The sequence below is a fragment of the Synchiropus splendidus genome, chromosome 15 (assembly GCF_027744825.2).
Source record: "Synchiropus splendidus isolate RoL2022-P1 chromosome 15, RoL_Sspl_1.0, whole genome shotgun sequence".
Lineage (NCBI taxonomy): Eukaryota > Metazoa > Chordata > Actinopteri > Syngnathiformes > Callionymidae > Synchiropus > Synchiropus splendidus.
In genome coordinates, this window is record NC_071348.1 from 2,161,456 (window position 1) to 2,174,062 (window position 12,607).

At 52.5% G+C, this 12,607-nt stretch overlaps 2 protein-coding genes across 3 annotated transcripts in view; one reads left to right on the top strand and one right to left on the bottom strand.

Moving 5' to 3' along the window:
- The first annotated feature begins 42 nt into the window (after positions 1 to 42).
- On the top strand, positions 43 to 9,581 carry nacad (NAC alpha domain containing). The gene is made up of 10 exons (XM_053887633.1): positions 43 to 271; positions 2,000 to 2,244; positions 2,313 to 6,222; positions 6,286 to 6,501; positions 6,706 to 6,791; positions 7,912 to 7,977; positions 8,047 to 8,193; positions 8,261 to 8,395; positions 8,488 to 8,610; positions 8,827 to 9,581. Exons 1-10 carry the CDS (start codon positions 193 to 195, stop codon positions 8,839 to 8,841), a joined length of 5,022 nt encoding a protein of 1,673 aa, XP_053743608.1. The 5' UTR covers positions 43 to 192; the 3' UTR covers positions 8,842 to 9,581.
- Positions 9,119 to 12,607, bottom strand: part of glipr2l (GLI pathogenesis-related 2, like) — a 3,937-nt gene continuing 448 nt past the window's right edge. The window contains exons 1-5 of one of the 2 annotated variants that reach the window (XM_053887638.1): positions 12,361 to 12,579; positions 11,012 to 11,120; positions 10,353 to 10,456; positions 10,131 to 10,208; positions 9,120 to 9,611 (exon numbers count right to left, since the gene is read on the bottom strand). In XM_053887638.1, coding sequence (XP_053743613.1) covers positions 9,454 to 9,611; positions 10,131 to 10,208; positions 10,353 to 10,456; positions 11,012 to 11,120; positions 12,361 to 12,373 — 462 coding nt within the window. In that variant the 5' untranslated portion in view covers positions 12,374 to 12,579 and the 3' untranslated portion in view covers positions 9,120 to 9,453. Of the gene's footprint in view, positions 9,612 to 10,130; positions 10,209 to 10,352; positions 10,457 to 11,011; positions 11,121 to 12,360 lie in introns of both variants that reach the window. The other variant, XM_053887639.1, reaches the window with a different exon arrangement.

The window sequence follows — 12,607 nt, forward strand, 5'->3', positions numbered from 1 at the left end:
GTAAAACACACCCACAGAAGCTTCATCCCTGCTGCACCACAGTGCACACAGACACGTGCTGGCTGGCTGAAACCTCCTCCTCCGTTTTCACTTTCTCTCTCTCTCTCTCTCTCTCTCTCCCTCCACTCCTCTTCACCTCGGCTGTCCCGGCTTTATGGTCGATTGTTGCGTCAGAGGGAGTCAGCAGGAAGCATGCCCAGCGAGAGCACCCACAGATGTGTCCCTTCAGACCAGCATCTGGCACCGGGCGACAATGACATCCCTGCACCAGGTAAGACCTCCGAGATTGTGCTGGTGATATTGCATCAGTAGGGTTTTCCTTTCTGAACCTCTGTACGGCTCTCTTCCATCATCGTCTTCATCGGCCTCTATCGCATGACTTGCAGTTAGCGGAGCTGTCGGCTCAGTGGCCGTGCTCCTCCCCCTTCCTTCAGATCACAACCATGACACAGCTTCAGCAGCAACAACACACGCGCATTCACATCATCAGATCATACATGGCCATGATGCTCCACTCCCTCAATGAGGTCAAACACAAAGTCTGCTATTTGTAGCAAGTCACACGGGGTTCATGTTCACGAAGATCTTTCTGCTGCTGCTGACAGAAGCACAGTTGACTTCTGTGTCATCTGGTGCTGGAAGTATTGTACGGTGCTTCCAGCACTCCCACTGACAGTTGACAAATCAAAACCTCCACATTATAGTCGGTCAGCATTGACACGAGTGAATGATCCTCATCTTCGGACTCTTCTCTTCCAACTGTTGATATTCACTTTGAGTCAACATCACCCCCTGGTCACTGCTGCTTCAGGAAGAGCATGGTCTGTGCTGTAGTTACTCTGAATCCACCAAGAACATTCATGCATGTTCTCACCATCAACCCCTGCTTGTGATGCCCAGCGGCCTCGTGCTCTCGGGTCTGACCCTGATCCAGTGTCCCGGACCAGGACCAGGGCTGCGGCAGACGTGATGCTTCAGCATGGTTGGGCTTGAGTTAGGACTCCACTCTGTCACACCTTGAAATTCCTTTGTGGAATTTGGCCTGGAAGTACGTTAGAAATTGTGACCCAGTTGTGGATTGGCAATTATTTTCATGGGTCAAACCCCAATGGAAGAGGAAATGTCACCTCACCCCAAAACAGTTGCTGTATTCTTGTGCTTATATAGTCCACTTTAGTCTTCACCTGGAGAAGTATTGCTGACTGATTCTGAGTGCAGAAGTAACATTGTTTCCCGTCTTGGCCATGCAGCTGTGGAGGTGCTTCCCATCCGCCTGGGCGGATCCTAAAAAGCATTTCTGAGGAGGATGGGCTGCATGTAAGTGCAGAGAGTGGAAGCAGGCTGGTGTGTTGGTGGAACAGCTAGCAGGCCGCTGCTGCAGCCAGTGTGACGCAGCTCTCTTCTGCTCAGGCTCCTGCAGCAGCCTCCTTCACAGCAAGAGAGAACAGACCTTCCACGTCACAGTTTTTATCCTTTTGGTATCCAGTCTTTTGTGACAGTGACTGTAAAGGCAGTCCGTTCAACGTGACTCAGCAAGGGTGGAGAAGCAGAGCGTTCTATTATTAGCAGCCAAAGTGGAACCTTTGAAGGGAAGAAGCTCAATTCAGGACGTGTGAAAATTGGAGCGAGTGATGACACTCATGGTGGTTGCGTGGCTGCTTCTGTGGCGAGCGAGGTTGTGACCTTGTGAAATGACTGTGGTCAGTCTCTCAAAGAGAAGTAAGGAGGGGACTCACTCTGACTCCGTGTGGCAGCCTGTGATGGGCTGGTGATCAAAGCCTGACTGACCAGTAGCTTTGTCTTCTGGCTCAGCTCTTTCATCACCCAGAATGACAGTGGCAGTGTCTTCGTGGCTAATGATGCTGAACAGATCACCCTCACTCTTGAACAAGACCCTGAGGAATCAAACGATAACGTGGAGACGCTATGGAGAGCAACTGTCCCCCGACTCTCTGGATCATCCTCACTCACGTTTCTTCCCGCTGTGTCTTTTTGCCAGACATGACCCGGTATCCGTCCACAGACTCCACTCTCAGTGACAGCACCCCTCAAAAGCTTCTCCTGTCATGCGCCTCGCCATTTGGACCTAGACTTTTTTATGCAACGCCACACGCCTCTGGTTCACCTAGGCCTCAGCCCGAGGGCTCGGATCAACATCACAGAACTTCCTCCAGACGCTCCGGGATGCTGGGCGGCCATGGACCTCGTGGTAGCAACATCCCTGTGAAAATGGAAAGGATAAAGGTGCGTGAACAAGTCATGTTTGGTGCTGTATTATATCGGAATATTGTTGTAACCTACTTCATCCCCAGGTCTTGACGGGGTCAGAGGTGGAGAGTGACTTTCAGGAACCAGAGACCTGGGACACCCGAGTGGTGATGGGTCAGGAGACTCTGCTCAAAGCTGCGGAGTGGCCAAAGGGCAAGCTCATGGGGGAGCCACTGCACCAGGCTGCCCCAGACCCAGCGCCCGCCCAGCCAGAGGATGCTGTGCAACACCCCCAGAAACAGCACAGCCAGCTGAAGAGCTTGCTCGGTCCCCAGCTCATGGACACGGATGGTCCTCCCGCTGGGTGTGAGACGACTAAAGATGGGTCATCTATCAATGAAGCGCAGGGTCCAAGATTTTCTCAGGATGAAGTGCCTTCCTCCGCCTCTGGGCTAAACCCTGCTGTAGCGTTGTCCTTTTCTGAGCCGCCGTTTTCTGTCGACCCTCTCAGGGTGGGTGTGCCCTCATTCCTGGAACCGGACCTATATTACACTGCTCCTTCAACTCCAATCAAAGTGGCTTCCCGCTCTCTGAAGCATCACTCCTATCCTGGTTCTCCTGCCTGCCCTCTCTCACCTGGCTCACCCTCAGACAGTGAGGACCTCTGCTCTCCTTTGACGTCTTCTTCTGGTTCTTACGTGACGGCAGAAGGAGGTAGCTGGACCTCTTACACTTCCTCCACCTCACCCTCTGCTTCTCCCAATATGCTTCTCACAGAGGAGGCACAGGAAGCCCCCGCTTGTTTTGTCGGCTCCCTATCGGAGATCGGTGACGTCGCCGGGGAGGAGAAGGGCCGGGCGTGCCCAGAGTCGGGAGAGAAGCCGGCGTCCTCTTGTCACCCCGAAGATGATCCACAGGCATGTAGGTCTAGGATCCGGAGGGAGCCCAGCGCTGAGACAGAGGGAGGTGCTTCCGTAGTAGGTAGAAGCAATGGTCCTTGTTTGTCTCCTCACAACAGTATTAAAAGCCGAAGCAGTGACTCACAGGAGTCTGAGAATTCTTTTTGCTCGCAGGCAGAAGCTGAAAGTGCTGAGTTTTCTGGGCCCTTTCAAGCCAACTTGAGGCTAGAATTGGATGTTTGTGTAGCAGAGGACGCAACGGAGCTCCACTCTCCGTCCTCGACCCCCGACTCACCTGTCATTCCTCTGGATGGTCTCTGCCTGGGAGCCTTCGACAGTTGTAGTGCGTTTCTGCTGTCTCAGGCAGCCCACCCAGAAAACACACCTGGAGAAGACGGAATGATCCCGGCCTCTCTCATCTCCTTGCCGCTCCACACTGACCTCATATTCCGAGCCGATTCCATGGAAATCACACTGTTCCCCACCGAGGACGAGGGGGAAGTGGTGGCTGAGAGAAACCAAGACGATGATGTGGATGCTTACGCAGCAGGGGAGGAAGAAGCAGACGTGGAAGACGATGACGAAGACGATGACGATTCCGATGATGTCAATGGTAACAAGGTGCTGGACGGTGACCTGGCTTATCCGATACACTGCAGCCATGGTGGGGCAGGCCAGGTGGCTGGAGAGGGAGGAAACGAGACGGACAAGGAACATGAGGCTCAGGAAGTGGACGATCTTCCAGATGAGGACAGCTCAGCCTCCTACCTTCGTTCCCTCTCAGATACGTCTTTGAATGAAGGGTTGGATGAGTCCTTCTGTTACCACGATGACACAGAGGAGTCCTTGGATTCCGCCTCGTATAACGGTGAAGAAGAGGAACGACTGTACAGCACTGAGAGGCATGCGCAGTCTCAGGAGCCCACTTCAGGTGATGAGCTCCAGCTGCCAGGACGACCTGCACCTGAGCAGCTGGTGTCTGGGGAAACAGAAGCATGGGCACACGTGCACGCTCTCCTTGCACCGGAAGTGGATTCTGTCAGTGAGGTGCAGCTGACAGCAGAGGCTGGAGGCGTGACAGAACCAACCCAACACCAGACTCTCTTCGGTCAAGCTTTACGCCCCACAAGCAGTTCTCCGAATGAGATGAGAATGGTGGGTGCCGTAGATGATCCTGGTGAGAGTCCGTCACACTGCCCTCGCCTCGACGCCACTCGAGCTCACGCTCCTGCAGCATCTGTTCCAGGCGCTAGCGACCATACAGATGAGCCGACTCAGAAAACAATCCACGTCCAAGATGAGGACTCGGAGGGGGAATCCACCGGTGGACCGGAAAAAGATTCTTTTAAGTCATGTCAGTACCAGCCCGAAGTCACAGTGAAGAAGCAAGGAACATCTTCACCACAGAACACCATGAATAAAAGTGACATTTCTCCAGGTTCCTGTGAGGAGTTTGCTGCCAGACTGTTCTCTCTGAGCACAGGCTTGGCTGCTGCAACCAACGATTTGAACAAAGGTGTGCTTGTTGTTTCCAGCCCTAAAGAACAAAGTCCAAGCGCCAGCAACATCCCCGTCTCTGCTCCTCCTGAGATCGTGCCAGCGGAGAACATGATGCTGAGCCCTGAGCATCGCCCCGTCGACTCATCCCAAGACAACTTAAGGGAGACGGCCCTGAGCACGGACGAGGCTTTGCTTGGAGCCATGGGCGCGCCACTCTCGCCCCTCGCCATCTCACCTAAAAGGAAAAACTCTGAAAGAGAGGACTCGGGGGCTCAATGTGATGGCTGGAGAGGGTTCAGACTGGAGTCTGGCCCTGGGGTGGACACTCTGTTCCTGTCTGAGGGTCAGAGCAGACAGGCCTCAGTTCCACCCCACCCCAGCAGAGGGGCCTACAACCACTCCGACGATGTTCTGGCTTCTTTTCTGAGCAAGGAGGATGGTGACGATGGGCTCCAGCAGAAGGTTCAGCTGGCTGGAGGGTCGACCTCTTCCAACCTGGTCCTGTGGAAGTCCATCGAGGAGATATCAGAAGCAGGCGGAGGAGAGGATGGAAGCTCCAGATTCCCCGAGGACGATGTCAGTAATCTGACCGCTGATGTTGGGGACAGCATGAGGGAGGAGCTGCAGGACATGTGGGCGTGTTGTAACAGTAACCATGACTCGGTGAGTGGGAGGCTGAACGCTCTGTCAACAGAGATGCGACCCCAGTCTGCCAGTGTCAGCGTGAGGGAGTCGGTGACTAACATCCCGCTGGAAGATACGCCAGCTGGGGTGAGTGGCAAACTCTCTGATGAAGAGCAGGGACCAGGGTCACTGAGCAAGTCTGGCACTGAACGAGCTCATGCGAGTCACCCAGTCTGCTCAGAAGATGACTCGCATTCCAGTCCACCGAGTCAGAACATCAAAGGCGACCATGCACTTTCCGTACTTCAGGGTTCCTTTGGCAGCTTCACACCTCAATCAAAAATGATGGAGAAGATGGTTTGTCAAGAAACAGAAGGTTCCAAGTCAACATCAGACCCGAGTCGCGTCCTGGACGAACAAGACAAAGAGGTGAACAAAGGAAATTCAGGCTTCTTTGAAAAGGAAGAAAGGGAAGCTGGTGGAGAGGTGTGTCCGGCTCAGAGGCAGCTGGAAGGCCCTGCAGTTGAGGGAGAACTGTGCACTGATCTCCAGCCTTCCACTGAGAAGGCAAGCCAAGGAAAGCAGAAGGAAACAGCCATCTCTGACTCCGAGGCTCACTCCAATGACGAGCTGAAGAAAGCTATTACTGACGCACTTGAAGAAAAGGCAGCGCTTGACACGAGACACCGTGCACGGACAGACTACACCCTAGACATGAACCAGAACCGCATCATTAGGAGCCCACAAGCCTTTGACCCTGCACACTCACGCGCAACATCCCTTCCCCTGACTCCCATTCTTCGCTCACATGACCTTCCCACACAGCAGCAGCAGTCGCAGCCCGCGCGCTCACTCGCTATCCATCGCAGCAGCGACGACCCCGGAGGGCCGTCAACCTCCGCAAACGTCCCATCAGCTTCCTTCCCAAAGCCTCCGAGTCTCTCTCAGCCAACTCAGGAGTCGAGTCCTAAAAACAGAAAGACACACTCAGGTGAGCCCTAACGTTTTAATGGTCCAGACGGAAGTGTCTCTTCATGCATGTTTCTCCGTCCAGGATCCAGCTCAGTGAGGGAGGTGGAGAGTGACGGAGGCCACGGGCCGCCTCCTTCTGGAGACGCATTCCGGCCAGAAGAATCTTTTATGTGTGGGAATGACACCACGCCGAGTCTCAGCGCTGAGAATCACATGCAGATTCAGCCCTTCAGCTCTCGGAAACTGACTGGTTGTCAGCACAGTCTCAAGACTTCTGAGGACATTTGCTTCAACAGCAGTACGTCTGTCCTTTGAAATATCACATTCCCTGTGGCTTTGGGTTGTAACCGTTTTGGTCAATTGGTCATTTCAAATTCTGAATAGTGGATGAAGATTTGGTCTTTCGACCGACCCAGTGGAGAGAAAAAAGCCAGTTTGGGATTGATGTTTTATTGGAGTTGTCTAGGTTTAGGGTTGTTTTCTGTTTGTTTTTCTCTGACAGGTTCCATGTTGGCGTCCTGTAATGAGTCAGAAAGTGAGGGCTCGCTCACTGAAGATCAAGAGGCACTGAGAGCATCTGACCCACGGGTAAGTCTGGAAACTTTTCCTCTGAGTTGCAGGGCTCTGACAAGTGCATTCACTATGTTGTTCTTCGTGTCGGCCATTTTTATTCTTTTCCGCCGCGCTACTCCTCCCAGAGTGTTTGTCGTATAGATGCGGTGCAAAAGCAAAACGTGGGGTCCGACCGGGAATCGATTGCTATTACTCTTCATGGATCTGGGTGCTAGCATTCCCAAGAAATTCCAAGATTTATGGAAAATTTGGGCCCATTGAAAATGATTGGGACCGGGATCGAAAGAAGCCCAAAAAAGCCCCCGATTCACCGTTGAATCTGTGTCTGCAAAAAGCTCAAAACGCAGCCGCACTCGTCCTCTGTCGCTCTGGAAAAAAAGATCAGAGCCAAGTCATGTCGCTCACAAAGAACCAGGGATTCGGCAAAAATCGAAAAGTTAGAGTGAGCAAGTTATAGTGGAGCAGAGGAGGAAAAAGACTTGGTTTTGCGTTTCTATCCTGCGATTGTGGCCAAACGGTGCAGCGCAGAAACATGAAAATGCAGTTTTGTAGTCACACTTGTCCTCTCTCATAAAAAGTGCTCAGAATTACAGTAGCACTTTCAGAATTTGCGTGAGAGTCACGGAAGCGTGGCAATCGTGGATCTGGCCCCCATTGAAAATGCATCGGTGAGGAGTGGCTGCTGCGTGAAAATCACGACAAAGTTACTCATTTTCAACTCGCCATCCTGGCCAAACCGTAGGCTGCAGACGCATAATATTCGGCTCAGTTAGAGACGAACGCCTCAGGATTCTCACAGTGTGCAGTTTCTGAGATACAGCCGTTTGTTCGGGGAGAATGAAACTGGGCCGTCAGACGAAGAATGACCAAGCACTTTTGGATTTCACTGTGTGTGAGAGGGAGGGGGAGCGTTGCTGTGGCGACATAGAGCTACATGAACAGTATGAAGACAGTCCGTGGAAGGACACGTGTAGACGGACAACCACTGATGCACACTCACTCACATCTGTAGCCGGGCAACGTCGACGTGCTCCTGGACACTAGGAGGAAATCAGAGTGCTCAGTTTTTAGTCCAGACAAGCCAAGAAATGAACCATGTTTTAAATGAAAGTAAGAATGACTTTGACTCCTTCAGATCTCCACCGTGGATGATGGTTTAAACAGAACAAAACAAAGTCGCAGTGAGAAGAAGGCGCGCAAGGTGAGAAGCTTCAAAGAAGCTGCTCGGGTGGGTGTGCTCTCTTTGACAAGCTGCTGTGCTGTGATATAGGCCATGTCTAAACTGGGTCTGAAGGCCGTCCATGGCGTGACCCGCATCACCATCAGGAAGTCCAAGAGCATCCTGTTCGTCATCAGCAGGCCAGATGTATTCAAGAGTCCAGCCTCAGACATTTACATCGTCTTTGGAGAAGCAAAGGTGAGTGCTGCCAATCTTCGTGGCGACAAACCTCGGTTCCTGCATCTTTTCTTTCGTCTGGATCCAGATCGAAGACCTGTCCCAGCAGGCGCACAAAGCAGCTGCAGAGAAGTTCAAGATGCCCGGAACCTCCTCTTCCTTAGCGCCCACCGTCCCTCCCAGCCTTGCCATCAAGGAGGAAGCTGAGGAAGAGGAAGGGCAGGTGTGAACTAAGCCTCCGCTGGCACGGGCCGTGGGGGCGGAGCCTGGTGCTCAGATTGTGCACTGCTCTGTCTTTTTTTTTATCCTTCATAGGTGGACGACGGCGGCCTGGAGCAAAGGGACATCGAACTGGTGATGGCTCAGGCCAACGTGTCCAGAGCCAAAGCTGTCCGTGCGCTGAAACACAACAAAAATGACATAGTGAACGCCATTATGGTAAGAAGGAGGGAGGGGAACAGACGGAGGGGGAAGAGAGGGAGGGGGTGCATGGCAGATGGCAGACAAAAGAACGAGTCATGGTACCGCAGGGCTCAGAGGGAGTGCAGGAGAACTAGTTGCTCTGCTGCGATGGAGCTCATGCTTGTAGTGCTGCTCTCACCCGCTAGATGGCGCGCGTAAACAGAACGAACCTTTTGTCCTCTCTGTCTTCAGGAGCTGACCATGTGACCCTGCTCCCACCGCCAGAGGGGCTCGTCTGCCTTGCTGCTAATGTCATGTTGCATCCCAGTTGTCTGCTCAATAAAGCCGTTGCTACCCGAACCCTCAGCACTCAACACTAGCTGCTGTCCTCATCCTTCTAATATTCTTCCGCCCCCTCAGTCCCAGACTGCATCAGGAGGACACCAGCGGCGGAGAGGTCCTCAGCGCTCACACTCTTCAGGAGGGAAAACGCAGATCCTTCCGCTCCCAAAAGTGGTTCATGTGGACGGAGTAGTGTGTGAATGAGAGAAGGAACGCTGGTGGTCATGGCCCAGGGATTTATTGTGAAGCAGACAGTGTGTTTTCCTTGACAGACTTTGGCAGGATTCTCTCATGTCAACGAAACAAAAAGGTGCAGGTTTAATGATGGGCCTTTGCCAACATAGCTCTAGCGTTAGCTCAATGAATCCCTTTCTAAAGAGCCTGTGAGAATATCGAACCAAAGGCCAGTCAGATCTTTATCCTGAATATATCGGCTTCACTGAAATATCATCAAGTTAATCCTCATTCTCAAATTCCGTTGCCATTCAGACCTGGAGTCTGCACAGTTGGGTCACCGTCAGACGGTCGCCTCGGCGCTCACGCATCTGGAAGGACGTTGTTCTCGAAGTGACCCTGGTTGGTGACGTTCCCTGCCGGAGAGTAGCGAGCCACCACGAACGTCGAGCCGTCCGACGCCGTCGCTTTGCCCACGCCCATCCTTTCCGTGCTCTTCCACACCATGGCTGTGAAGTGGCCTGCAAGTGGTGAGGTCATGAGGTCATGGCTCAGAACATCCTGGGCTCCGTGTCATGGGAAGCAGAGAAGCTTGAAGAGTGGGAGGTGACACACCTGTCTGTTTCTGCAAATCTTCCACAGACACGAGTCTGAGTCTCACCTTTGCTTCCTTTAACTGTTAACATCCCAATAGAAAAGAGTGTCTTTGGCTGTCATCTCACGCCACCTACAGAGGACCAGGGTCGCTGCAGTGCATCGTGGGGCTGGTAGCATGTGAGTGAGCTATAATTTGCTGGTGCGACGGATGAGGCCGTTCATTTAGACAAGCATGTAAATAACTAGGCAAACATCACTGACAAGAAGAACAATCCCAGGATATCTTTCTGAAGCTACGTCCACGATCACAGTGGGCCAGATGAAGGCGGGCAAAGGTCTGTGACTCATTTGCTCCACCCACTGGCCACTGTCTACATCCTGACACCTTTGTGAGAGTTACGTCTGAATCCTCCATCAACGCCCGGGAGGGTGGGAACCATCACCTGTACCGCTGGAGAATCCAGGTCGGGAGAAGTTGTACTGTTTGACCTCATCGTACCAGCGGTCGGCCACGTCCTTCCCTGTGGACGAGCAGGGCAACCGTCAGTCTGACAAGGCTGACAAGTCCTCCAGGGGCCGTCTGATCAGCCTCCAGCACTTTCTCTTCCTGGCCCCCTCTCTGCTGTGGATCACGTACACGGACCGAGGGGCAGCGCTCTCCTCACCTGACTGGTCACATGACGCCCATGCCAGGTTCTCTCCACAGCTCCCTCGGCTGGACTCCTCACTGTGCTTCAGGATGCGAGTACTGGCCAGACTTTCAGCGTACCTGCGGAGGAACACGGAGACCAGTGTGCTTCCAGCCTTTTCCCTTCCTGTCCCGTCATCAGATCCACGATCAACACCAGTCAACATGACTGAGTTCCACGTTTCACTTTGTCATTCCCTAAACTAAAGGTATGATTCACAGTCGATGGTGGTGAAGTCTGTGTGATTCAGTGGAGTGAAGATGAGAGGCTCCAGTCTGCAGCGCCGCTCACACGCACACTCAGACCGGGGCCACGTCCAAAAACGGAGAAGTCAAATCAATGGCGCAGACATTTCTATCTACGCCGCTTGACATTTGGAGGAGGATCACGGTAAATGTATGACTTTTTAAAATACAAGAGAAAGGAGGCGGACAGGAACCAGCAACCCTGTGACACACAGGGATGAGCTTTAACCGCCATGCTGCCGCCAAGTCATGTGACCAGCGGTTCAGGTGAAGCCTCACCGCCTTTCACCATTGACGTTTGAAATCATGACGCTTCCGATTTTCCAAAGCTTAATTCTGGGAATCCTTCTGGTGCGAAATGAAATGTTGAATTGCTTGTCTTTCACCCACCGACTGGCCTCCCTGCTCAACTTGCTGTCCAGCTTGAGTGGCGGCGCCTGGTGTTTCCTCCTGTACTCATTGTGACACTCCAGCAGCTCCTCAGCAAACTGCTTCGAGGCTGCGGGTGAGTCGGCGCGTGTGGAGAGAGGAGGGAGGGGGAGACAGAGACGGACAGCTTGACAAACAAGACACCACCATGCAGAGTGAAGAAGCCATGAATCACTGCCACAAATGGGCTCAACACAACATGATGAAGTGACTGAGTTCAACTGTGCTGACAGCGGACGGACGGGGAGGAGAAGCGCCATCATCGCTGTCGCCGCCTGGCGCCCTTCACTCACTGTCACGAGTGGCACCATCTCCACAGCGCCCCAACACAATAGGCTCATTCGAACAATGTCAGCCATACAGTCATCAACTCCAGTAGAGTTGGTGGAGCTGAGTGGAAGTGGCAGCGAGCCAGGCCTTCTGACGGCGTTTTCCAACTTACACTACATTGGAATCCTCTCTGTCAAAGTGGGTTTGCAACACCGACCGCAAGTCGTGGGCCGAACCATGTTCTTTGTGTCCATTCTAGGCTCGTTTCAGCACAGGTGTCCACGGCTAACACACACTCTCAACGGAGGAAACGGTCTGGTTTTCTTCACGCGCCACAAATATTCGTGCGGTTTTCCATTTTTCAACAAATTCCCTTTCACCTACATTAATTTCAAGGATTTCCCAGATGAATTCTTGGCTATTCCATGTTGTTCTCTTGCCTCTACTGTACAGAGGTCCTCAGTCCACTTGAAGGCCTTGTCTTGTTGATGAACATCGCTGCTTGAGATGAAACACGAGCGAAGCCAGAGGCTTGCAGTCCAACACTCACCTCCTCTGACTTACTTTCTTGGCATGCAGAAAACAATGGAGCATCTCCCCAATGGGCCAAAGACCGCCACACTTCAACTGCCAGTCTGGTGCTGCATGTTTCAGCTGACACACCATGGTTAAACTAAGCATTTCATTTGTGACCCAGGTGGACGGTGAACACATGGAATCCCACCAGCAAAAATGGTTTGTCCACTGCAAGTGGTGTCAAAGGCAGCGTGGCAAGCTGGTGTCTCTGACAGCGCTGCATCGACTTGTCAGGCGTCCATTTGGAATCCTTTAGTAAATACAACCTTCACAACTGTTGCCTTATTCAAACATGAGCTTGATCTAGAGTCAGTGGAGAACACACCTTTGAAAAAGACATTTCAACTCTCTCTTAATGCTAACATAAAGAATCATCACAAACACACCATTGGGGTGTCCAAGGGTTTCTTCTTGTAAAGGATCAAAGGAACAAGTGATAAAGTCAAGTGTGTGTGTGCACCTACCTGACTTCCCCATAGTTGCCTTTCCCTACACTTGATGGACAGAAATAGCTGCTGGCTTTCCTCTATCTCAGCTGAACATCTGCTTCTTGAGTCTTCATGTCACTGTCGACAAGCCTCCTCTTTATCTGCTCTGTGTCTGTCTTTCCGGCGAGGACACGCCCCCTGCCTCCCAAATGAGAGTCATCAGCAGCAGTGACATCATTTCTGCGGGACACACATGCCCTTATATGCCAGAGGTTTTTCCTGT

Bases quoted from the DNA above. Each gene is read 5' to 3' on its own strand.
- nacad (XM_053887633.1), top strand. From the start codon at position 193: ATGCCCAGCGAGAGCACCCACAGATGTGTCCCTTCAGACCAGCATCTG. The intron at 6,223-6,285 runs GTGAGCCCTAAC...TTCTCCGTCCAG, and splicing joins AAACAGAAAGACACACTCAG to GATCCAGCTCAGTGAGGGAG. The intron at 8,396-8,487 runs GTGTGAACTAAG...TATCCTTCATAG, and splicing joins CTGAGGAAGAGGAAGGGCAG to GTGGACGACGGCGGCCTGGA.